Raw genomic sequence first — 27397 nt, 5'->3', positions numbered from 1 at the left:
AAATGACAAATACTGCTGGCTATATTATTTAACAGAAAGGTAATGGTGACATTGCTCTGCTCACAATTTCAGTGACTGAGGGCCTCCTGGAGTGATAATGTGAGTGTATTTGTATTGTGTGAGTTTTACAAAAGTGTGAGCAAGCGTCGAAAGGCATTAGTTTGGTTTTGATTTTAAAGGAAGTAGGAAGTGATTTTTATTTGGAGAATGAAATACATATAGATTGGTAAATTTGTGTTACTTGGAACTAGGAATTTACTTTAGAACTATTAATTTACATCACTGCAAGGGTTTTAGATTGAAAATTCCTGACTAAATCCCAGTACTGAAGCTGGTTGAACTTGAATTCAGTCAATAAACCCAGTCTCAGTGATGGTGACCATGTCAACTACCATTGATTGCTGAAAGCCCATCTGATTCACTAATGTCTTTTAAGGAAGGAAATCTACTCCAGTTCAACAGCAACACCATTGTCTACTAACTGGTCTTTAAGGAGGTCTAGCAACCCTTCAGTTTAATGGTAATTAGGACTGGTCAACAAAAAATGTTGGCTACGCCAGTGATATTCACATCCATTGAAAGAAACAGAACCGACCTATATTCTGCCATTAACACCTCCTAGTAATACCTGCATCAAAAGTTTAACTCTCTTTCTCTGACAACGGATGCTGCCAGACCTGCTCAGTTTTTCCAGCACTTTCTATTTTTATAACATTAGTCATCTTATCATGACAGCAATCTGAAATGGATAACGCTCATCTCCTCCCCACGGTTCCTCAACTAACATAATGATAGAAGCCAACATTAACATGAGAAATCAATATGCAAGGATTCCTGTCGGAAATTGCAGGCTATCCAAACCAATAGATGTTTCATGGGTATTTGTTTCTGATTCTGAACTTTATAAGGAAAACAGAAATACAGAATTGCACAGGGAGATTGGCTGTACGAAACTTGCATTGGTGTCAACAGACCCGAACACCAATGAGAGCAAAGGTTAAAAAAAGTCATGATAACCACATTTTGAACTGATAAATTGTTCTGCTTTGATTTTACTTCTAAACGTATTGCTGTGAAGTTAACTATTACAATTGTATCACAGACAAAGTGAACTCACTGACTGTGCTAAATAGCCTGTTAAGTGTCAAGTGTACCAGTGCTAGGTATAATACTATTTAGTGTACTGTTGAAGAGTATGTTACTGCCTGATGTTACTGTCTCATTCTTCAATCACCAATCGATTGTTAAAGAATCTGCTGCTACCACAATCTAACAGTAACTCCATTGTTCTCAAGACTGTGCTGCTACCTACACTATTACTAACATGCTTTCATCGTTAATATTATTTTCATAAGATCATGGGATGTAGGCATCATTTGCAAAGCCAGCAGTTATTGCCCTATATGAGCTGGTGGTGAACTGCTCCAGTCAATGTGATGAAGGTAGCCCCACAGCACTTTTGGGTAAGCAGTTCCAAGGTATTTGCCAAGTAATAATGAAGGAATAGTAATTTATTTCTAAGTTGGATTGGTATGATTCCTTTCCAACTTTGATGCCAAATATGAAGCAAAGAATATCATGCAACAGTATGAACTCTCGGCTATGTAATGTTTTGATCATATTGTTTTAACTCGATGGAGTCTTTCATAACTACATGCATCTTTTCTGAACTTGCTTTGGCAAATATTCTTCCATAAGACTATCTCACTGGGCTAGGTGGCCTGATCTGTTCTTCCAAATTTGTCTCGTGGCTACTGATGGTTTTATTATATTAGCTTGTCTTTATTGCATTGAGTAATGGAGTTGGAAGATCACGTTGAAATTGTATAGGACATTGTTTGGGCCACTTTTTAAATATTGCATTCAATTCTGGTCTCTCCCTAATATCGCAAAGATGTTGTGAAATTTGAAATGGTTCAGAAAACATTTACAAGGATGTTGCTAGGGTTGCAGGATTTCAGCCATCAGGAGAGGCTGGGTCTCTCTGTCTCTCTCTGTGTCTATGCACGATCACTGTCCTGCAAAGGTTTCTGGTATCAAATCCTATCTATACAATAATTGCAAACTCACTAAATTACTAACCTACCTTTGCATAAAAGTTAATTTCTAGCTTAGCAGAAACTTTCATTGAACATGATACCTATCCACTGCCTGCATTGAATGAATACAAAGTGGCAGGGGAACATCAGATCTTCCTGATAAGTTCACATAAATAGGTTTAGGGTGTCTACTGAGGAAAAAATGGTGGCAGGATGGAATGGATTAAGGGAGACCACAATTTTTTTTGGTCTCCTTCCATGGGATATGGGTTTTCTGCCTATCCCTAACTGTGCTGGAACAATGTGATTTGCTAGGCCATTTCAGAGGGCAGTTACAAGTCCACCACTTTTCATAGAATCACAGAATCCCTATAGTGTGGAAGCTGGTGATTCGGTCCATCACATCCACGACAACTCTCCGAAGAGCATCTCACCCAGACACATCACCCTACTCTATCCTGTAACCCTGCATGGCTAATCCACCTAGCCTGCAAATTCCTGGATACTGGTGGCAATTTAGCACAGCCAATCCACCTAAACTGCACATCTTTGGACACTGGGAGGAAACCTGAGCACCCAGAGAAAATGCAAGCAGACAAAGAGAGAATGTGTAAACTCAACACAGACAGCTGCCCGAGAGTGGAACTGAACCCGGATCCCTGGCCTGTGAGGTACTGAGTCTTGTGTCGGCCAGACCACGTAAGGAAGCTAGGTTTCCTTTCCTAAAGAACATTAAAGAACTAAATGAGCTTTCACAACATAGTCACAAGTGGATTAGCATTTAATTCCAGACTTTATTGAATTCTAATTTCATCATCTGCCACGGTGGGTTTCAAACCCATGCAACATTTGCACCACACAAGTACCAGGTAAGAGACAATCTAACCACTGCCCCTTGACATTCAGTTATGTTACCATCACTGAATCCCCCACTATCAATATCCTGGAGATTACCACAAACCTGAAACTCAATTGGACTCACCATAAATAAAGTGGTTGCAAGAACAGCTCCAACAGCATTCAAGAAACTGACACCATCCAGGACAAAGCAAGCCCACTCGTCTGGCGCTACATTCATTTCCTCCATCGCCAATGCTCAATAGAAGCAGTATGTACTTTCTACAAGATGCAGTGCAGAAATTTGCCAAATATCCTTCGACTGCTCATTTCAAACACAAGACCACTTTCATCTAGAAAGATAAGGACTCCAGATACATGGGAACAGCAGCACCTACAAGATCCTCTCAAAGCCACTCACCATCCTGACTTGAAGTATTTTGCCATTCCTTTGACTGTTGTTGGGTCAAAATCCTGGAATTCCCTCCCTAAGGACATTATAGGTCTATCTACGACACATGGGCTGCAGATAAAGAAGGCAGCTCATCACTACTTTCTCAAGGGCAATTGGGGATAAGCAATAAATGCTGGCCCAGTCAGCAGCACTCACACCCCACAAGTGAATAAAAGCAAAAGTTTCTGGAACATTAGTCTGGAGCCTCTGGATTATTAGTCCAGTGATATTACCATTATGTCACCGCCTCATCTATGGGAGCTCCTGTATCCTGTACTCTCGCCTCTCTGGCCTCACAATGGAAATATTTTACTGCCTGAAAAGGCCCCTTTTTTCTTAATTCTTACCAGCAGTATTCTGCTTCAGCCTGATTGGCTGCTCCAGTCAGCTCCCAGTTAAAATGCCTATAGAGCCATTTCAACATATAAATAACCTTGATTTTCAGTAATTAACTGGTCCTTAGGTGTTGTGCAGTCCAATTTATTACTTACAGATTGATAAAAAGGAGTGTGTAGAATTTACTGACAATTGCTGAAACTTGGGTCTGTACAGGGGCTAACAGAAGGATGAAAATAGTGAAATAGTGCTCAGGCATAAAGCAGCAACTTGACAAAAGAATATAAGAACTAGCAGCAGAAATAGGGAATTCAGCCACTTGAGCCTGTTGCGCCATTAATACTTATCATGGCTGATCTTATCTTGGCTTCGACTCCAGTTTCCTGCCTGTTTCACATAGCCCCTTAACTCACTGCAAATTTAAAAAATCGTCCTATCTCCTCCTAAAATTTGTTCAGCATCCATCACAGTCCATAAAGAAAAGCTGGATAGTCTGGGACTTTATTCAATGGAGGGTAGGAGGTTGAGAGGTGACATGGTAGAAGTTTATAAAATAATAAGAGGTATAGATAGAGTTGATGGTAGTTGTCTTTTCCCTAAGATGAAGAATTTCAAGGTGAGAGGGTTTATTTTAAGGTGAAAGAAGAGCTATGTAAAAAGACATAAGAGGCAAGAGGGTGGTTCAAGTGTGGAATGAACCTTCTGCAGAAGTGATGGGTGTGAGTACAATTACAACATTTAAAAGACATTTGGATAATTACATGAATAGGAAAGTTTTAGAAGGATATGGGTCAGGAGCAGGCAGGTGGGACTATTTAGTTTGGGATTATGTTCGGCATGGACTGGTTGGACCGGTTAGACCAAAGGGGTTGTTCCCGTGCTATATGACTCTATGAGAATAGCTGAATAGTTTGTATTTACGCTTGCTGGCATCCAATCTTACCAATTTCCTCAAGAGAGTGAGGGGGAAGGACCACTCCCTTCGTGACTCCCTCGTCAGATCCACACCCCCCACCAACCCAACCTCCACCCCCGGCACCTTCCCCTGCAACCGCAGGAAATGTAAAACTTGCGCCCACACCTCCACACTCACTTCCCTCCAAGGCCCCAAGGGATCCTTCCATATCCGCCACAAGTTCACCTGTACCTCCACACACATCATCTATTGCATCCGCTGCACCCGATGTGGCCTCCTCTATATTGGTGAGACAGGCCGCTTACTTGCGGAACGCTTCAGAGAACACCTCAGGGATGCCCGGACCAACCAACCCAACCACCCCGTGGCTCAACACTTTAACTCTCCCTCCCACTCCACCGAGGACATGCAGGTCCTTGGACTCCTCCACCGGCAGAACATAACAACACGACGGCTGGAGGAGGAGCGCCTCATCTTCCGCCTGGGAACCCTCCAACCACAAGGTATGAATTCAGATTTCTCCAGTTTCCTCATTTCCCCTCCCCCCACCTTGTCTCAGTCGGTTCCCTCAACTCAGCACCGCCCTCCTAACCTGCAATCTTCTTCCTGACCTCTCCGCCCCCACCCCACTCCGGCCTATCACCCTCACCTTGACCTCCTTCCACCTATCCCACCTCCATCGCCCCTCCCCCAAGTCCCTCCTCCCTACCTTTTATCTTAGCCTGCTTGGCTACTCTCTCTCATTCCTGATGAAGGGCTTATGCTCGAAACGTCGAATTCTCTATTCCTGAGATGCTGCCTGGCCTGCTGTGCTTTGACCAGCAACACCAGGTGTGATCTCCAGCATCTGCAGACCTCATTTTTTACTGGTAAATTCCAAATGTCCACTTTTCAACTGCAAAGAGTTTCAATACTTTTAAAATCATAGCTTTGAATTACTTTAGGAGCTGAAATAAAAATTTACTTTCAGCCTGCATTGCAGAACAGCCTGAAACCACCCTCATTCCCACTGACAATAAGGGGTTTTGGGTTTCTGAAAGTCCTCTGCATGGTTTGCCCATCCTGATTTTAGTAATGACCTATCCTATGACTTTCAGGAATTCAACCTTGCTATACCATTGCCAGTAAAGTTGACTCTTTGAATTTTGAGACCTTGGCCTTTATGAAATGGTGACCTATTTTTCATTGTACAGAAAGCAAAAAAGACAGTATTACGTGTGACAATGCTGCCACTTTAAAAAGGTTATTATGTCCCTGGTGCTTTTGAAGAAAGGTTGTAAAGTCAGAGGTGCCAAACAGTCTAGTTCAACAATGGAAAGGGAGTGGCCACTTCTCCCAGTTCGGATTTTTTCTAATTTGTTTTAGCTGTGGTAGTCACAATACGAATGTTCAGGGGAGTTACAAGCTTCAGTAAAAAATCTCCTCTAACTTTCTACTGAAATCTCTCTTTGGATATTGTTCCCTCCTGCCTGTAAGAATCTGTGTTTGAATTTGCCTTTTTGCCAAGGGGTGCGTATATAGGATGTTACTGTACTGCAACAGTTAATGAGTAATAGCTGCTGCATCAAGTCGGTTACGTTTCTCAGTAAAGTTATTCTAAATTCCATTTTCTTTTATTCATGTTTCAACTGTACCTTTTAAACAAATTTTGTCTCCCTTTAAGCCAAGTGGTTTGACCAGCTGAATCACATGTGGAATATCCACTTCACATCTGCCTTTAAAATAAGAAAACGTTAGGGTCGAGGCCACCTTCTTAAAATATTTTGAGGGGGGTCTGGCCTGGTCTGTAACAAAGGCAAGAAGAAGGAGCATTTCATAAAATAATGTGGGCACAACGTATGTGATTTTCCTTCATCCCAAATCTTGAACATTCTCAAAATCCCATTTTTAGCGTGGGCTGGTTAAAAGGTGGCAACTATTAATGCCTCCCATTGCGACTACTGTCAACAGTATGGCTTAACCCTATACTAAGAGTCATACTGCTTTCTACATTAGTGACACCATTCCCAACTCAAAACGGTTGCCATTTGACATTCGTGATGAAGAGCCTATGGTCGAAACATTGATTCTCCTGCTCTTTGGATGCTGCCTGACCGGCTGTGCTTTTCTAGCACCATATATTTTGACAAATGTCGTATATGGGTTTCTTTACTTTGGTATTTTGAGGAGATCTGAGAACCATGACCTACCATCAGAAATGTGCTAGGTTGAGACTTCCACCCAGCAAATGTACCAAATGTTGACTTGACCAGAAATTGTGCAGTAAGCTTGTGTTAACATTGGAGGATGGCATAAAGGGAAGAATCGTACTGGAAATTAGTCAGATACTCCTGCTTCTGTGATAAACTATAGCCACCTTATGAATCTAGTAAGGTATTCAATTAAACTATTTAGGACTTTCACCCTGGGTGGCTGCAGAAGGATCTGCAATTCCTTCGGTGCTCCGTTATGAGCTAGGTCTCCTAGAAATGTATTGCCTTCATTTCTGCAATATATACACCTGCAGAAGGATAATCAAATTGGGATTCACAACGTAATGTACAGGTCAAGATTGCTTAAATAGGTTTTCCAAATCCAAAGCTGTCAAATGAGGCTAAGAGTCTTTAACTAAACAAATAATTTATTATTTATTTATGGAATGAGGGTGTCACTAGATAAGCCAGTCTTTGCCCACCCCACAGGGCAGTTAACATTGTTATGAATCTAGAGTCATATAAAGTCCAGATGGTAAGAATGGCAGTTTCCTTCCCTAAAGGGTATTAGTGAACTAGATGGGTTTCTCACACAATTGACAATGGTTTTATAGTCATCACTAGACTCTTAATTTCAGACTTTTAAAAATTATTATAATATAAAGATTTGACCCAATCGAACTGCACAGTAATCCACTTTTAAGTCGGTGGTTGAGAGGATCTCCAAGCCTATTTGTGAAGCAAAAACAAATGCTAGAATGCTTTAGTGGAGCCAGTTAATTACTTACAGCTCTATTAGGAACAATCTTCCCAGTGCTGGATGGCTGTTCACTATACAAAATAGTCTTTTTGGGAAACCAAACTAAACAGGCCAAACATGAAAGAAAAATAAGACAGTTTCTTATGGAGACTCCATTTTCCCAGCCAAACACAAGTCATCACTGTAGCTATGGCCAGCAGATGATTGCCTGAAAGAATATTGATTGAATCAAACATATCATGTTGCTAATTGGTATTTGTGAGATATGCTTTAAGCTTTAAGGTTTAATTTGGGCCTGGATAATGAAAGTGAAGAAAATTCCTTCAAAAGGAGCCACTGGTGGCATCCATGAAGCACCCGGTATCCACCCTCCCAGACTGGCTACGTCTACTTAAGTTTAAACAAAAACAGAAATCGCTGCAAAAGCTCAGCAGGTCCGGCAGCATCTGTGAAGATAAATCAGAGTTAACGTTTTGGGTTGAGTGACCCTTCCTCAGAACTGGAGTTGCCAGTTTGGCTGAGCTTTTCCAGCAGTTCCCATCTTCGCTTCTGATTTACAGCACCCACAGTTCTTTTGGTTTCTACCTAATTTTAGCCTTATGCTTAAGCAGGTCACCTCAGATGTCTCCCTAGCTATATGTGCAGCAACTTTGACTCATCTTTATAGTTAAATATAACTTATTAATGCAGCAAGTGTTTTCAGTATACAGCAGGGAAGGGCAGGAATCAAATTTCTGTTTACAGAAGGTAACTTTGTAAAAATGTTTCAAATACTTGTCAATTCTTTCACAGTTCACAATAGAAGGAGCCAATTCTACCTCTGATGCATTTCTTGACAAACCAATTTTTGGAAGTGATTTGTTCCTTGACTATTAACTATTTCAGGGAATATATTGAAACCTAAATATTTGTGGTAAGTGTAAATTAAGGAACTTACTGAAGCACCTTTACAGCCTTTAGGATTATCCATGCTGTCACTGGTGACTGATGACAATTTTATGCTTGGTTTGCAACCAGTTTTGTGTAGCTCATTGTGCTTTTGAAATTGTGCATATAAAAATTGAGGTAAAAGTTTGATTATTGAAGGAACGAGTTAAATCTTCGATGTAGATGGAAATCCTCAGCACTGCCATTTGGTAGAGTATCATGTCTATCTGCAATAAAATTGGAGTAGTCAACACAGCTTAGAAGAAAACTTCTAAAAATAAATTGCCAACCAACAGAAGAGCCTATTAATTTTAATATGCCATCATTCCCCCACCACCGCCCAGTCTTTTATGAGTGTTCCTGACCCTTCATTCTTGGTCAGCTCTTTCCAATAGGTGTAACATGCAGTATCACTGCCTCCTCATTGAATTGTTGACATTTTCTTTTGGATTAATTTGAATGATTATAGGGAAGGAGCAGAAGGAGTGCAATTAATTAGACAGCTCCTTCAATGAGCCCACGCAGGTTCAATAGAGCATCTAATCTCCTCGCACATGGTATGATTCTACATTCAAGCATTTTCCCAGTTCTGCCCTTGTTTCAAGGTAATTTTTTTTGTCATTTGGACCATCTCCTTCTCTACTTTATATATAGATTTTTTTATCTAGCTGGATGGACCATCCCTCCCTTTGCTAGTTCCACTGAACCTCATTTCAATGCTTCTTCATTTTGTACCCAATAACATAACCCAAATAGTTTTAATATCTTGCTGGAAATCATACAATGCCAGAACGAAAGGAAAACTGCCAAAAACATCACCAAAGACCCAATAAAACCAAGTGGGTCCTGTCCAGTTTCTATTACAAATAAATGTTTGAATGAAAAACACACTGTCCAGCTGAAATCTGGATGAAAGCTATGCAGCAATAGAACTTTAGCATTATTTATATCAGTGTATGCTCTCATCCGGTTTTTTTTTTTGATTAGATTAGATTTACAGTGTGGAAACAGGCCCTTCGGCCCAACAAGTCCACACCGACCCGCCGAAGCGCAACCCACCCATACCCCTTACCTAACACTACGGGCAATTTAGCATGGCCAATTCACCTAACCCGCACATCTTTATGACGGTGGGAGGAAACCGGAGCACCCGGAGGAAACCCACGCAGACACGGGGAGAACGTGCAAACTCCACACAGTCAGTCGCCTGAGGTGGGAATTGAACCCAGGTCCCTGGCGCTGTGAAGCAGCAGTGCTAACCACTGTGCCACCGTGCCGCCCCAAATTAGGATCCAGGTGCCAACCTGATTTCAACAGTAGCACTCTTGCCCCTGTGTCAGAAAGGCTGAGTTCAAGCTCTATGCCAGGACATAAGTTCTGAACCTAAATTAATATTTCATTTCAGTAACTCCGAGTGTGTGTTTATCATTAGAGGCACAGTGTTTTGGTTGGCATGTTAAACTGTGATGTCATCTACTGACTTAAGCAGATGCCTTAGTTCAGTTGGTAGCAGTCTTGCTCTTCCATTACAGGGTTCCGAGTTCAAGCCTGGCTCCAAAACCTGAGCACAAATACCTGGAGTCGCACACCTGTGCAGCACTGTGGGTGTGAGATGAGGTGTTCAACCAAAACACCATCTGCCCATTCAGGTGGATGTGTAAGATCTCATGGAACTATTTTAAACAAGGGCAGGAATGTGGTGCTTTGGTCAATAATTGTTAACATTCTTAAAAGAAATAGATTATCCCATCATTAATACTTCTATGACTTTAGGAGCTTGGTACAGGTAAATTGACTGCCACGCTTCCAACACTACAGGAGTATTACACTTCAGAAGTACTTCATTACCTGTAGAGTACTTTGAGACTTCTTGGTGGTTATGTTAGGCACTATTTAAATGAAAATCTTTCTATTTTCCTCAAGATGCCATTCAAAAAGAGCAGTGGTATTCTCCTAATGCCTTAATGATCAATTAACCATTAAATAACTTTCTAAAATAGTGTAATTAGTCATTTATTTTGTGGTTGTTTGTGGACCTTTGCCACTTTCCTAGTTTAAAGCATTGGTTAATCAGCCATGAATATTTTGAGACAGCTTAAAATTGAGAAAAGGCATTACACAAATAAATTTTTTTATAACTAATTTTCCTGAGGGTATAGGTGTTTGTCTATGTGAGTCCCAATGTTATAAATTCCTCACTATATTTCAATGTAGAAATTAGGAGCAGGACCAGGCCATTTGGCCCTTTGAGCCTGTTTCACCATTCAGTGTGATCATGGCTGATCAAATACTCTGTACAACTCTTTCCTGATAATGGGCTTTATGCCTGAAATGAACTCTCCTGCTCTTTGGATGTTGCCTGACCTGCTGTGCTTTTCCAGTGCCACACTTTTCGATTCTGTACTATGTTCCTGCTTTCTCACTTTGATCCCTTTCGCACTAAGATCTATTTCTAACTCCTTCTTGAAAACACTCAATGCTTTGGCTTAAACTCAGAATTCCTCTGGGTGAAGACATTTCTCCTCATCTTAGTCCTAAATGGCCTACCCTGTATCCTTGGACAGTGACCCTTGAATCTGGACACCCCAGTCATCAGAAACATCCTTCCATGTTTACCCTGTCTCATCCTGTTAGAATGCATAGATTTCCATGAGATTCACACCCTCATTTTTCTAAACTCCAGTGTACATAGAGTCATAGAGATGTACAGCATAGAAACAGACCCTTCGGTCCAAACTGTCCCTGCCGACCAGATATCCCAACCCAATCTAGTACCACTTGCCAGCACCTGGCCCATATCCCTCCAAACCCTTCCTAATCATATACCCACCCAAATGCCTCTTAAATGTTGCAATTGCACCAGCCTCCACCACTTCTGTTGGCAGCTCATTCCAATTGTACCACCCTCTGCATGAAAAAGTTGCCCCTTAGATCTCTTTTATATCTTTCCCCTCTCACCCTAAACCTATGCCCTTTAGTTCTAGACTCCCCGACCCCAGGGAAAAGACTTTGTCTATTTATCCTATCCATGCCCGTCATATTTTTGTAAACCTCTGTAAGGTTACCCCTCATCCTCCGACACGCCAGGGAGAACAGCCCCAGCCTGTTCAGTCTCTCCCTGTAGCTCAGATCCTCCAACCCTGGCAACATCCTTGTAAATCTTTTCTGAATCCTTTCAAGTTTCACAACATTTTTCTGATAGGAAGGAGACCAGAATTACACACAATATTCCAACACTGGCCTAACCAATGTCCTGTACAGCCGCAACATGACCTCCCAACTCCTGTATTCAATACTCTGACCAATAAAGGAAAGCATACCAAACGCCTTCTTCACTATCCTATCTACCTCCACTTTCAAAGAGCTATGAACCAGCACTCCAAGGTCTCTTTGTTCAGCAACACTCCCTATAAGTCCTGCTAAGATTTGCTTTCCCAAAATGCAGCACTTCACATTTATCTGAATTAAACTCCAATTGCCACTTCTCAACCCATTGGCCCATGTGGTCCAGATCCTGTTGTAATCTGAGGTAACCCTCTTCGTTGTCTACTACACCTCCAATTTTGGTGTCATCTGCAAACTTACTAACTGTACCTCTTATGCTCGCATCCAAATCATTTTTGTAAATGACAAAAAGTAGAGGGCCCAGTATTGATCCTGTGGCATTCCACTGGTCACAGACCTCCAGTCTGAAAAAACAACCCTTCACCACCACCCTCTGTCTTCTACCTTTGAGCCAATTCTGTATCCAAACGGCTAGTTCTCCATGTATTCCATGAGATCTAAGCTTGCTAATCAGTCTCCCATGAGGAACCTTGTCGAACGCCTTACTGAAGTCCATATAGATCACATCTACTGCTCTGCCCTCAGCAGCCTTCTTTGTTACTTCTTCAAAAACTCAATTAAGTTTGTGAGACATGATTTCCCACGCACAAAACCATGCTGACTATCCCGAATCAGTCCTTGCCTTTCCAAATACATGTACATCCTGTCCCTCAGGATTCTCTCCAACAACTTGCCCACCACCGAGGTCAGGCTCACTGGTCTATAGTTCCCTGGCTTATCTTTACTGCCTTTCTTAAACAGTGGCACCACGTTTGCCAAACTCCAGTCTTCCGTCACCTCACCTGTGACTATCGATGATTCAATTATCTCAGCAAGAGGTCCAGTAATCACTTCTCTAGCTTCCCACAGAGTTCTCGGGTACACCTGATCAGGTCCTGGGGATTTATCCACCTTTAACCGTTTCAAGACATCCAGCACTTCCTCATCTGTAATCTGGACATTTTGCAAGATGTCACCATCTAGTTACCTACAGTCTATATCTTCCATATCCTTTTCCACAGTAAATACTGATGAAAAATATTCATTTAGTATCTCCCCCATTTTCTGTGGCTCCACACAAAGGCGCTTTGCTGATCTTTGAGGGGCCCTATTCTCTCTCTTGTTACCCTTTTGTCATTAATATATTTGTAAAAACTCTTTGGATTCTCCTTAATTCTATTTGCCAAAGCTATCTCATGTCCCCGTTTTGCCCTCCTGATTTCCCTCTTAAGTATACTCCTACTTTCTTTATAGTCTTCTAAGGATTCACTCGATCTATCCTGTCTGTACCTGACATATGCTTCCTTCTTTTTCTTAATCAAACCTTCAATTTCCTTAGTCATCCAGCATTCCCCATACCTACCAGCCTTCCCTTTCACCCTGACAGGAATATACTTTCTCTGGATTCTTGTTATCTCATTTCTGAAGGCTTCCCATTTTCCAGCCGTCCCTTTACCTGTGAACATCTGCCTCCAATCACTTTCAAAAGTTCTTGCCTAAAACTGTCAAAATTGTCCTTTCTCCAAATTAGAACTTCAACTTTTAGATCTGGTCTATCCTTTTCCATTACTATCTTAAAACGAATAGAATTATGGTCGATGGCTCCAAAGTGCTCCCCTACTGACACCTCAGTCACCTGCCCTGCCTTATTTCCCAAGAGTAGGTCACGTTTTGCACCTTCTCTAGTAGGTACGTCCACATATTGAATCAGAAAATTGTTTTGTACGCACTTAAGAAATTCCTCTCCATCTAAACCTTTAACATTATGGCAGTCCCAGTCGATGTTTGGAAAGTTAAAATCCCCTACCATAACTACCCTATTATTCTTACAGATAGCTGAGATCTCCTTACAAGTTTGTAGTCCTAACTGATCCAGTCTCTCTTTGTATATCAATTCTGCCATTCCAGGAATCAGTCTGGCAAATTTTCATTGCACTCCCTCCATGGCCAGAACATCCTTCCTCAGATGAGGAGACCAAAAATCCACACAATACTCCAGGTGTGGTCTCGCGAAGGCCCTGTACAAGTGCAGCAGGACATCCCTGCTCCTGTATTCGAATCCTCTCAATATATTACACAGAAAGTGCAGGAAAGTGGACATGAGGAAGATCAGATCAGCCACGATCCGACTCAATAATGAAGCAGGCTAAAGGAATTGAACAGCCTACTCCTGTTCCCAATTGTTAGGGTCTTTCTTAGGCCATTGGACAATTTGCCTTTTCACCTTCTTGACTGCTGCACCTACATGCTTATTGTGTGGAACTTTCAGTGACTGTTCAAGGCTACTCAGGTCTTGTTGCAATCTATCATCATTTTGTTAATAATCTGCATTCCTGTTTTTGCTACAGAAGTCGATGACCTCACACTTATTCCACATTATACTTAACCTGTCATGAATTTTCCCATTCACTCAGCTTATCCAAAACGTATTGAAATACCTCTGCAATCTCCTCAGTTCACCCTCCAACAGAGCTTTATGTCATCTGTAAACTTGGAGATATTAAATTTAGTCACCCTACCTAAATCAGTAATATATATTGCGAATAACTGGCATCCAAGTCCTGATTCCTGCGGTATACCCCTAGTCAATGCCTGTCACTTGGAAAATTACCTATTTATTCTTTCCCTTGGTTTCTTGTTTGCCAACTAGTTCTTTACCCATGTCAATACATTACCCCCAATTCTACACACTTCAATTTTACATGTTAATCTCTCTTTTGGAACTTATCAAAAGCCTTCTTAACATCCAAGCAAATCACACCCACTGGCTTCTCCTTGTCAACTCTACCAGTTACGTGCCTGAAAAGTTCCAGTAGACTTGTCAAATGTTTCAGTCCATGCTGATTTTGTCTGATCCTGTCACTGTGTTCCAAGTACTGTGCTACTAAATCTTTCACGATGGACTCCAGTATTTTTTCCTATTATTAATGTCAGGCTAACTGGTCTATATTTCCCTGTTTTCTCTCCATCTGTTTTTTGTAATCGTTGGGGGTTGCATTAGCTACCCTCCAATCCTTAGGAATTGCTCCAGAGTCGGTAGAATCTTAGATTAGATTAGATTACTTACAGTGTGGAAACAGGCCATTCGGCCCAACAAGTCCACACCAACCCACCGAAGCGCAACCCACCCATACCCCTAATCTAACACTACGGGCAACATGCACATCTTTGGACTGTGGGAGGAAACCGGAGCACCCGGAGGAAACCCACGCAGACACGGGAAGAACGTGCAAACTCCACACAGTTAGTCGCCTGAGGCGGGAATTGAACCCAGGTCTCTGGCGCTGTGAGGCAGCAGTGCTAACCGCTGTGCCACCGTGCTGCCCACTTGAAAGATGACCACCAATGCATTCACATTGCCTACCTAGAAATTCTTATTGAACTGAGGCTGAATGTACTCAAAGCTTCACAAACATTTTCCTGTAGGATTTGTGGAATAATGATAAAAAGAAAGCTCAGTCAATGGTTTTCCATTATCTAGGGTGGGAATGCTAGTATTATCTGAATACAAGAACTCGTTATCGCAGGAAGTGGTTGAAACAAAATAACAAGATGTTATTTTAAATGGCACTCCTTGGGTAGTTTTTCTCCCTGAAGTGCTTCACAGGAGCAGGACAAAGATTGGAATTCACTAAGCCATGCAGGAGTTCAAAAACAAGGGTGAGAAATTTAAAATCAAGGTGTTGCCCAACTAGGACTCAACATGTTCTAGAAACAAGTGTAATTACCTCTTGAACTACAATCAGAAATGTTGAGGACACTAACAGATTCAGTATCTACAGCAGAATGCGAACAATCTAAAGTGGTACAGTTGGCCTTCTGGTCAGTTCCACCATTTCCTGATATTTCAGTCTCCAGCATTTTGCCTTTGCCTTCTGTAACTCTTTGACTTTGTAGTTATTTGTTGCAAAAGCCTCAGTCTTTAGGTGAACAGGTTGGAATAATATCATTATCACATCCTTTTCCCAGTGTAGAAACTTTGCAAAATCAAACTAATGTCATTTAGCACTTAATATGCAACAAATAGGAAATAAGCATGTCTTATGAATTTTACCTGAAAAATTGGAGAAATTCCTAGATGTATTATTCAGTGTCTTTTTCTCCACAGCTATTTTTTGCTTTATCTTGTTCAAGACAAGTTTCAATTCCTCCGAATGTTTCAGACTTTCTTTTTCGGCCTTATGCATTCTGTTACCCAGTTCCAAAAGTTCTTGTTGATGCGCAATCATTTCATAATCACCTTCTGAAAAAAATAAGAAAGGCTACTGTAATACCTCTGCATTTCAAATTAATGACTTTATTTTCCGTTTATCACATTTCCATTCTGACTTTTGAAGCGAGATGTGTTTTAGTGTGGGTTGGATGGGGCTGTAAAATTTCACAAAATTAGTCTGTACCAATGGGACTCTGCAGGTTTGGTCTTGGCATGAGGGCAAGGCAGCTGGCAGCAGGTGGTGCTGGGATAGAGTTACAGGGGAGACCACCAAGCATTTGGTAGAAATGGCAGCATACCCAAATCATCTCCCCAGTTCAGCCTCATTTGAATTTTGATAACATAAAAATAAATGCTTGCATTTAAATAACACCTTTCTTGGCTTCAGGGTGCTTCCAATGTTTTACAGACTATGAGGTACTTTTAAAGTGTAATCACTGTTCCTTAGGAAGCATGGGTAAAAGTGAATTGGAATAAAAAAGTGTGAAAGTAAAATGGGTGATCTTGAGTTAACAGCCCATTTAACACCCGTCCTGGTACTATTGTTATAAAGTCAAAAGAGTGTATGGTCACTTTAAGAGAGAGGTGCCTTTTCTAAGCTGAGAGATTCTGAGAGGATGTGTCTGTGATTGGATGACTGGTGGAAAGAGTGCTGAGTGAGAATAGATAATACGTAACAATCAGCTTGGGGTTGTGTTTTGATGTTAAAGCAACTGGATTTGAATTTAACCAATTCATTTAAATTATGACCAGGTTACCAAAATACAATTGAATTTGAATTTATTGTACAGGTCACTCTGGTATAACACACGTTTCATTAAAACAAATTGGCTATAACACAATTGATGAATTGTGGACAGTGATTGGATATTGCAAACTTTCTACTAAATGGGTATAGTGATCTCCTATAGCACGGGCTTGCAGAGGAACGCAATTGCTGCGTTATAGCAGAACAACCTGTATTGACAACAACGAGCCAATGGGAGGGTACAATATTGGGGGTATAAAAAGGCAAGGGCATTTTGAAAATGAGTCAGAGCTAACTACCCATTGAACATGAGAGCACATGACATCTCAAAAGAAATCTCTCAGAAAGCATAATCTATTAAAGGTACCAAGATATTTTATACAAAGCCACCCGCTGTAAAAAGTAAGACGACGTTCCAGGGAGAAGACAGCAGATTTGGAAGACAAGAAGGAAGACTGCATATGAGACTGCATGGACTTTGAGAGATTAAGTTAATTTAATGTTTAATAATTGTGTTATTGGGGCAGCATTTTTATAGAGTTGGGGTCAGATAGTTATTAGTTAAGAAAAAAGGGCGAGGATTTGTTAATAGCTTTTGTTTAATGTTCACTGTTAGAATTAGGAAAATAAATTTGTAGCTTTCTTTAAGCAGTGGAAATCAGGGATTTTATTTCACTCACTCATACTTTCAGCAGATTACGAGGTAAGGTGAGCTTTTCTGGGGTGTTAGATTTCATTAGCAGAGGTGATTGACCTCCACATTGTAACACCATACCGGAGTGAATTCAGATGAAATGAAAATTGGGAGAGTTGATTTGGTAATGTCTGTTTTACATGATCTCTCAGTAGGTTGATAGACTCTCTTTCCCAGCAAGCAGTGGAAACTGGATCATTGAATATAACCGCTCCAGAAGTAGTGTCTGCAGTTCACCACCAGCTTCTCAAGAGCCTTTCAGGGCTGGACAAATAATCCTGGTTTATCTAGCACAGCCAATCTCCATGAAAGAATAGGTTTTTAAAAATGAACGGTGCAGTACATTTCCTCATTGCTTTGCAACTCAGAGTCTCCTGGATTAAACTGATAGCTCCAAGTAACATTGGGAATTCTGAATCCCTGGAAAAGCGACATGGTCCTTCAATTAGCCGAAAGTCATCTCCAAGGAGCCGAACAAATGTTCAGTGGCAAATTTTTGATCTACCTACTCTGCATGCTTCTGGTGCATGCACGGCATACCTGCACTAGTTCCTTTCCAAAACACTGTATGCTATGAAAGGCATGGCAGAACTGGCTGGGGAGAGGTCATCCACCAATTTTGTGACTCTAGCTTTTGTGACAGATAACAATGGTCTGGATAGAGCCCAATTTTACAGCCATTCTATCTTACTATTCCATAGTATAATCCCTTGCCCATCATGCTGTTTCCTGAACAAACAAAATGAGTTTCAGAGATCATCTTATGCTAGGTGGCTGAAATTGAAATGCATCTTCCTCAGAAGACATTCCATGTCATAGTGTGCAACATTATTATGGTTTTGGATTTCAGCAGTTCAGTTAAGAGGTTATTGTTCACAAACATGCTATTAAAGTGTCTTTTCACAGTCATGGTCCTTCATTATTAATAAAGCTATCATTGAATGTTTGATACAATGAGTGATTATGTACGCCAACATTTTGTCAAACACTTGAGCTGAAAAATTAGCAATCTCAATTTGCAGAATCTCACCAATGCATTTTCATCCATAGCTACTGTCCAAATGCAACACAAGGAAATTTATCCTGAAGGAATGGACCCAAGCTGCCTTTTCTGATCTCCAGTTATAGCAGAAGCCCTGATTTTACAAAAATCCCCAATGGTGGAACACTAATTAAATTTTCCATGGTGGTTGTTGGTATTTTATTTTGTCACCTTTTGTTTCTGAAAGAACATTCTATGGAATGTAATTGTTTCTAGACTGTAGGCATTGTTAACGACTTATAGTAAAATTATAGACATGGGCACACCACACATCAGGAAATGGTGTAAGGACAAAATATGAGAAATAGCCACTGGAAAAAGTTTCAAATAAATTTCGACAATCTAGATGAAAAAACATGCAATTCTGCGCTTTGACGAGTACGGCCATAGCTATGGGTTCAGTTAAATACAGAAAACAAAACTTTGTCAAGTAACCACTGCTGATCAATTACAGGTGATTTTCATTTATTGCAACATTGAATTATATATACATGTCACGCTTGAGAGAACTCTAAATTGATATTTTCAATAATTTCAAAACTGAATTAACAGATTTCTGATGGGCAAATTTACTAAGCGGTATGAAACCAAGGAGGGTAAATAGAGTTCTGATAATAATCAGCCACAATCTATTGAATGGAAAACTTGGTTTAATGCTGTTCCTATGATCTTTCAAATTTGTTCGTGAGGATTTGGGCATCGCTGACTAAGCTAGCTTTTATTATTCAGACATAAATACCCATGAGAAGTGGCGGTAAGCCAGAACCCTTATTTGTGAACAAATAAAACAAGTCTGTGGTTTTTCCAGTTACTAGTAGAAAAGTAATGATTTTAGATTAGATTCCTCTACAGTGTGGAAACAGGCCCTTCAGCCTAACAAGTCCACACCGACCTTCCAAGAAGCAAACCACCCCAACCCATTTTCCTCTGACTAATGCACCTAACTCTACAGGCAATTTAGCATGGCTAATTCTACCTGGACTGCAGGAGGAAACCCACACAGATACATGGAGAATGTACAAACTCCACACAGACAGTTGTCTAAGGCTAGAATCAAACCTGGGTCCCTGGCACTGTAAGGCAGCAATGCTAACCACTGAGCCACTGTGCCTTTGTCCTATTCTAATAAAATAGGATAATAATGCAAAAAGGACCAATCTGGAAATTCACATAAAACATAGGGCTGTATGCAATTGCCATAAAGTTGTCTTGTGAACATTTTGGCAAGGTCTGTGCATTTCTTTTTAAAACTAATCAATGTATTTTTTTCTGCTGCGTGTAGCCTCACCATTTCCCTGTAAGGGCTCCTTTTATTTTGCATGGCCAGGCATACAGTAACTTTAATCAGCCTGCACAGTATTTTTAGGGTTGCTTGATGGTTGTGCAAGTATACAGTTTACTGAGAAAATTGGACGTAATATTAATGGTCAGAATAACAGGCTAATATTCATTACTCATGGCTACATATAGGATTTTGCCAATGCAAAATGTTTGACACAATAATTTTGCATAACAATACCCAAACATCACATGCCAGCAGACTAGAGGAACACAGGTAGTGCAGGAAGCCCTGTGGCTGTCTCTAATCGTTACAGCATTTTGGAGACGATTGGAAGAGATGACTTCTCACTGAATAGTAGTGGTAGTCAGGTCTATGACACCATGGGTAGTCCTGCTGTATGGACACGTGTGGGGGGGGGGGGGGGGGGGGCACCGTGGTTGTGGTGGTGGTGGTGAGCTGGTAGGGGAGGAAGGAGAGTGACAGCACCATAGTGAGAGGGGATTCATTATTATGGGGAACAGACAACTTTTCTGTGGCTCTAAAAGTGACTCCAGGACAGTATGTTGTTTCCCTAATGCCAGGGATTGTGAATGGTCAGGAGAATGTCAGGAAGCTTCAGCATAACCAAGACAAATCGAGTCTGTGGGCTAATATATGGCATATGCAGTAAACATGGATAAATGTACATTTATACACTCCAGTGTGAAAAATAGAATGGTAAAGTATTATTTACATGGTGATATATGAAAGCGTGGGTGTACAAAGGGATCTGAATGTCCTTGCATACCAGTGAAATAAACAGGAAGATGCAATAAGTAATTAGGGAGTGTTATGAATTACGCCAGACCACTCAAAACATTCTGAAACAGGCAGCCCAGACCATAACTTTGCAATTTGGTTTCTGTCCAGTGAGAATTAGCCGTTTGAGTTAGCTAGGTTGACTACCAGGTTTTAAAACAGACAAAAATGTATTCACAAAATTATGGAATGAAACACAAACACAAAGGACAGAATAAAGAACACCTACAGAACTTAGTCTGTCCAAACTAGACTTAATTATGCTGTTCCAAATATACACAGCAGTCCCAAATAAACAAACCCCTTAAACAGAGTAAAAATGAGACAAAAGCTTACAGGTCAAAGTTAGAAGGGCAGAAGGAGACAGAGTTTAGCAGCCTGTTTCCACACAGCTCCACAGCTGAACAGATCATACCTTAACTTCAGTTTCCAGAACCGGCCACTCCCCTTTCATTATACAGGTCACTTCTAAACAATAAAAGCTTTGGCCTAAAGTCTCATCTATTGATGTATAATCAAAGAGACCTCTTAATACCCTTTTACCTCTGACCAAACCCAGCCAATTTGGAGCCAGGACTATTTTACAACCGCTCTGAAAAAAAATCAAGGACACAGTATCCTTGAGAAAAAGAACAGCTTTTAGAAAAAAGGATCAGCTTTATGACAGCAGGCAGATGGTATGTTGGCCTTCATTGTAAGAAGATTAGAGTTCAGATGTAATGATGCCTTATTGCGTTTATAAAAGGCCTTGGTGAGACTGTACCTGGAATACTGTGTGTAGTTTTGATCTCACTACCTAAGAAAGGGTATATTTACCATAGTAGGAGTGCAGTGAAGCTTCATAGGCTGATACCAGGGAAGGCAGATCTATTATAGAAGGAGAAGTTGACTAATTTGCATCACAGAAACCCAGGTGACTGAATATATTTGAGAAAGGGACTGGTCATTTTTTAGATACTAAAGGCATCAATGGGTTGGATAGAAAATGGGAATATGGAGTCAAAATAGAAGATCAGCCATAATTGTACATAACAGCAGAGCAGGATCTTATGGTCTATTAAGCTGTTCCTGTTCCTAGTTTCTATGTTTCTATATCAAAAGGAATACATTGTTTGTGAAGTGTTTTGAGATGTTAGACAAGATATTGATTACAGTGGTAATAAAAACTGGGAGAGGTGTAAAGAAAACTGCTGACTCATTATCGTTTGCGTCACCCTATTAAACATGAATCACGAATCATAGAACATAGAACATAGAACAATACAGCACAGAACAGGCCCTTCGGCCCACGATGTTGTGCCAAACATCTATCCTAGATTAAGCACCCATCCATGTACCTATCCAATTGCCGCTTAAAGGTCGCCAATGATTCTGACTCTACCACTCCCACGGGCAGCGCATTCCATGCCCCCACCACTCTCTGGGTAAAGAACCCACCCCTGACATCTCCCCTATACCTTCCACCCTTCACCTTAAATTTATGTCCCCTTGTAACACTCTGATGTACCCGGCGAAAAAGTTTCTGACTGTCTACTCTATCTATTCCTCTGATCACCTTATAAACCTCTATCAGGTCACCCCTCATCCTTCGCCGTTCCAACGAGAAAAAGCCGAGAACTCTCAACCTGTCCTCGTACGACCTATTCTCCATTCCAGGCAACATCCTGGTAAATCTTCTCTGCACCCTCTCCAAAGCTTCCACATCTTTCCTAAAGTGAGGCGACCAGAACTGCACACAGTACTCCAAATGTGGCCTAACCAAAGTCCTGTACAGCTGCAACATCACTTCACGACTCTTGAATTCAATCCCTCTGCTAATGAACGCTAATACACCGTAGGCCTTCTTACAAGCTCTATCCACCTGAGTGGTAACTTTCAAAGATCTATGTACATAGACCCCAAGATCCCTCTGCTCCTCCACCTGACTAAGAACCCTACCGTTAACCCTGTATTCCGCATTCTTATTTGTTCTTCCAAAATGGACAACCTCACACTTGGCAGGGTTGAACTCCATCTGCCACTCCTCAGCCCAGCTCTGCATCATATCTAAGTCCCTTTGCAGCCGACAACAGCCCTCCTCACTGTCCACAACTCCACCAATCTTCGTATCATCTGCAAATTTACTGACCCACCCTTCGAATTCCTCATCCAAGTCATTAATAAAAAATTACAAACAGCAGAGGACCCAGAACTGATCCCTGCGGAACTCCACTTGTAACTGGGCTCCAGGCTGAATATTTACCATCTACCACCACTCTCTGACTTCGACCGGTTAGCCAGTTTTCTATCCAATTGGCCAAATTTCCCTCTATCCCATGCCTCCTGACTTTCCGCATAAGCCTACCATGGGGAACCTTATCAAATGCCTTACTAAAATCCATGTACACTACATCCACTGCTCTACCCTCATCCACATGCTTGGTCACCTCCTCAAAGAATTCAATAAGACTTGTAAGGAAACATACCCCTCACAAATCCGTGCTGGCTGTCCCTAATCAAGCAATGTCTTTCCAGATACTCATAAATCCTATCCCTCAGTACCCTTTCCATTACTTTGCCTACCACAGAAGTAAGACTAACTGGCCTGTAATTCCCGGGGTTATCCCTATTCCCTTTTTTGAACAGGGGCACAACATTCGCTACTCTCCAGTCCCCTGGTACCACCCCCATTGACAGTGAAGACGAAAAGATCATTGCCAACGATACTGCAATTTCCTCTCTTGCTTCCCACATAATCCTAGGATATATCCCGTCAGGCCCGGGGGACTTGTCTATCCTCAAGTTGTTCAAAATGTCCAACACATCTTCCTTCCTAACAAGTATCTCTTCTAGCTTACCAGTCCGTTTCACACTCTCCTCTCCAACAATACGGTCCCTCTCGTTCGTAAATACTGAAGAAAAGTACTCATTCAAGACCTCTCCTATCTCTTCTGACTCAATACACAATCTTCCACTACTGTCCTTGATCGGACCTACCCTTGTTCTCGTCATTCTCATGTTTCTCACATCCGCATAAAATGCCTTGGGGTTATCCTTGATCCTATCCGCCAAGGATTTTTCATGCCCTCTCTTAGCTCTCCTAATCCACTCTCTCGGTGGACCAAGTAACGGCTGTCTGGTGGTGTTTTTGAAGTCGCGGGGTAAGTCCAGTTCGTGTTTTTTTTCAAACAGCTAAAAGTTTTAAAGTTTTTTTTAAGCGCCTAGCGGACCCGGAAGCTGGTGCCGCGCTAGGTTACCTGGGTAGGGTTTTTTTCTTATATAAGCGCGCAGGCGAGGAACCCGAGGCACTACAGGGGTAGAGCCTCCCACCCGCCCTCCTCCTCTAACCTAATAATAAGACCCGTTGTGGCAAGCAGGTAAGTGCTGCATTTTGCTTGTTTGTTTCTTTAGATTTAGTTTTAAAGCTTACTTTTTAGAGGGATGGTAGTGCAGGCAGTGCAATGTTCCTCTTGCAACATGTATGAGGTGAGGGAAGCCATTAGCATCCCTGCTGATTACACTTGCAAGAAGTGCATCCATAGTAAAAAATGAGGTCTGCAGATGCTGGAGATCACAGCTGCAAATGTGTTGCTGGTCAAAGCTCAGCAGGCCAGGCAGCATCTCAGGAATAGAGAATTCGACGTTTCGAGCATAAGCCCTTCATCATAGATCAGAGCTTTAGGGAAGTAGTTACACCGAAAGTTATAGACAGATGGGTGACAGTGAGGGGGAGTGGGAGGAACCAGCCAGTGCAGGGACCCTCTGTGGTCATTCCCCTCAAGAACAAGTATACCGTTTTGGATACTTGTGGGGGGGATGGCTTATCGGGGGTAAGCAACGAGGTTCAGGCCTCTGGCACGGAGCCTGGCCCCGTTGCTCAGAAGGGAAGGGTGGAGAAAGGTAGAGCGATAGTTCTTGGGGACTCAATAGTGAGGGGTACAGATAGGCGGTTTTGTGGGGGCGACAGAGACTCACGATTGGTATGTTGCCTCCCAGGTGCAAGGGTACGTGATGTCTCTGATCGTGTTTTCCGGGTCCTTAAGGGGGAGGGGGAGCAGCCCCAGATCGTGGTCCACGTTGGCACCAACGACATAGGTAGGAAGAGGGGTGAGGATGTCAGGCAGGCTTTCAGGGAGCTAGGTTGGAAGCTCAGAGCTAGAACAAACAGAGTTGTTGTCTCTGGTTTGTTACCCGTGCCACGTGATAGAGAGTCAAGGAATAGGGAGAGAGAGCAGTTAAATGCGTGGCTACAGGCATGGTGCAGGAGGGAGGGATTCCGGTTTCTGGACAACTGGGGTTCTTTCTGGGGAAGGTGGGACCTCTATAAACAGGATGGTCTACACCCGAACCTGAGGGGCACCAGTATCCTTGGGGGGAGGTTTGCTAGTGCTCTTTGGGAGGGTTTAAACTAACTCTGCAGGGGCATGGGAACCTGGACTGTAGCTTCAGGGTACAGGACCTTGAGTGTAGGGAGGTTAGGAACAAGGCATCGATTTCGAAGGAGGGTGCCTGTAAACAGAAAGGTGGCTTGAAGTGTGCATACTTCAATGCCAGAAGTATAAGAAATAAGGTAGGTGAACTTGCAGCGTGGGTTTGTACCTGGGACTTCGATGTTGTGGCCATTACAGAGACGTGGGTAGAACAGGGACAGGAATGGCTGTTGCAGGTTCCAGGGTTTAAATGTTTTAGTAGGGTCAGACATGGGGGTAAAAGAGGGGGAGGTGTGGCATTGCTTGTCAAGGATAGCATTACAGCGGTGGAAAGGACGATGGAGGAAGACTTGCCATATGAGGTAGTTTGGGCTGAGGTTAGAAATAGGAAAGGTGAGGTCACCCTGTTAGGTGTTTTCTACAGGCCTCCCAATAGTCCGAGAGAAGTAGAGGATAGTATTGCGAGGATGATTCAGGAGAAGAGTGAAAGTAGCAGGGTGGTTGTTATGGGGGACTTTAACTTCCCAGATATTGACTGGGAAATCTATAGCTCGAGTTCATTAAATGGGTTGGTGTTTGTCCAATGTGTGCAGGAGGGTTTCCTGACACAATATGTAGACAGGCCAACAAGAGGTGAGGCTATACTGGATTTGGTTCTAGGTAATGAACCAGGCCAGGTGTTAGACTTGGAGGTAGGTGAGCACTTCGGGGACAGTGACCACAACTCGGTGACTTTTACTTTAGTGATGGAGAGGGATAAGTGTGCACTGCAGGGCAAGAGCTATAGCTGGGGACAGGGAAATTATGATGCGGTGAGGCATGACTTAGGATGCGTGGATTGGAAAAACAGGCTTCAGGAGAAGAACACTAATGATATGTGGAGATTGTTCAAGGAACACGTATTGAGTGTCCTTGATAAGTATGTACCAGTCAGGCAGGGAGTAAAGGGTCTTGTGAGGGAGCCGTGGTTTAATAGGGAATTGGAATCCCTTGTGAAAGGGAAGAGGGCGGCCTATGTAAGGATGAGGCGTGAAGGTTCAGTTGGGGCGATTGAGAGTTATAAGGTAGCCAGGAAGGATCTGAAGAGAGAGCTAAGAGCAGCGAGAAGGGGACATGAAAAGTCCTTAGTTGGTAGGATTAGGGAAAACCCAAAGGCTTTCTATAGGTATGTCAGGAATAAAAGGATGACTAGGGTAGGTATCGGTCCAGTCAAGGATAGTAGTGGGAAGTTGTGCGTGGAGGCGGAGGAGATTGGTGAGACACTAAATCAATACTTTTCGTCAGTATTCACTCAGGAACGGGACTCTGTTGCTGGTGTGAATATTGAGTCACAAGTGATTAGAATGGATGGCCTTGAAGTATGTAGGGAGGAGGTTTTGGGAATACTGGAAAGGATGAAAATAGATAAGTCTCCTGGGCCTGATGGCATTTACCCTAGGATCCTCTGGGAAGCTAGGGAAGAGATAGCTGAGCCATTGGCCTTGATTTTTATGTCGTCATTGTCAACGGGAATAGTACCAGAAGACTGGAGGATAGCGAATGTGGTCCCCTTGTTCAAGAAGGGGAGTAGGGACAGCCCGAGTAACTATAGGCCAGTGAGTCTCACTTCTGTTGTGGGCAAAGTCTTAGAGAGAATTGTAAGGGATAAGATTTATGAACATCTGGATAGGAATAATGTGATCAAGGATAGTCAGCATGGTTTTGTGAAGGGCAAGTCGTGCCTCACAAACCTTATTGAGTTCTTTGAGAAGGTGACTAAGGAGGTGGATGAGGGTAAAGCAGTAGATGTGATGTATATGGATTTTAGCAAGGCGTTCGATAAGGTACCCCATGGTAGGCTAATGCAAAAACTATGGAGGTATGGCATTGAGGGTGCATTAGAGGTTTGGATTAGGAATTGGCTGGCTGGAAGGAGACACAGGGTAGTAGTTGATGGACTAGGTTCATCTTGGAGTGCAGTTACTAGCGGTGTACCACAGGGATCTGTTTTGGGACCGTTGCTGTTTGTCATCTTTATAAATGATCTAGAGGAGGGGCTTGAAAGCTGGGTGAGCAAGTTTGCGGATGACACAAAGGTCGGTGGAGTTGTGGACAGTGAAGAAGCATGTGGCAGGTTACAGCGGGATATAGATAGGTTGCAGAGCTGGGCAGAAAGGTGGCAGATGGAATTCAATGTAGCTAAGTGTGAAGTCATTCACTTTGGTAGGAGTAACAAGAAGATGGATTACTGGGCTAATGGTAGCCTACTTGGTAGTGTGGATGAGCAGAGGGATCTTGGTGTCCATGTACACAGATCTCTGAAAGTTGCCACCCAGGTAAATAGTGCTGTGAGGAAGGCATATGGTGTACTGGGCTTTATTGGTAGAGGAATTGAGTTCCGGAGTCCTGAGGTCATGTTGCAGTTGTATAAGACTCTGGTGCGGCCT

General features: G+C 42.2%; 1 protein-coding gene across 1 annotated transcript in view; it reads right to left on the bottom strand.

Moving 5' to 3' along the window:
* Positions 1 to 27397, bottom strand: part of LOC132833376 (alpha-1,3-mannosyl-glycoprotein 4-beta-N-acetylglucosaminyltransferase B-like) — a 244518-nt gene that overhangs the window by 151175 nt on the left and 65946 nt on the right. Inside the window, exon 2 of the mRNA XM_060851600.1 lies at positions 15840 to 16028. Within this exon, the coding sequence (XP_060707583.1) occupies positions 15840 to 16028 (189 nt within the window). The remainder of the gene's footprint in view (positions 1 to 15839; positions 16029 to 27397) is intronic.

The sequence above is a fragment of the Hemiscyllium ocellatum genome, chromosome 36 (assembly GCF_020745735.1).
Source record: "Hemiscyllium ocellatum isolate sHemOce1 chromosome 36, sHemOce1.pat.X.cur, whole genome shotgun sequence".
In the NCBI taxonomy this organism is placed as follows: domain Eukaryota; kingdom Metazoa; phylum Chordata; class Chondrichthyes; order Orectolobiformes; family Hemiscylliidae; genus Hemiscyllium; species Hemiscyllium ocellatum.
Note: the sequence above shows the minus strand (reverse complement) of the source record. Positions and strands in the feature narration are given on the sequence as shown.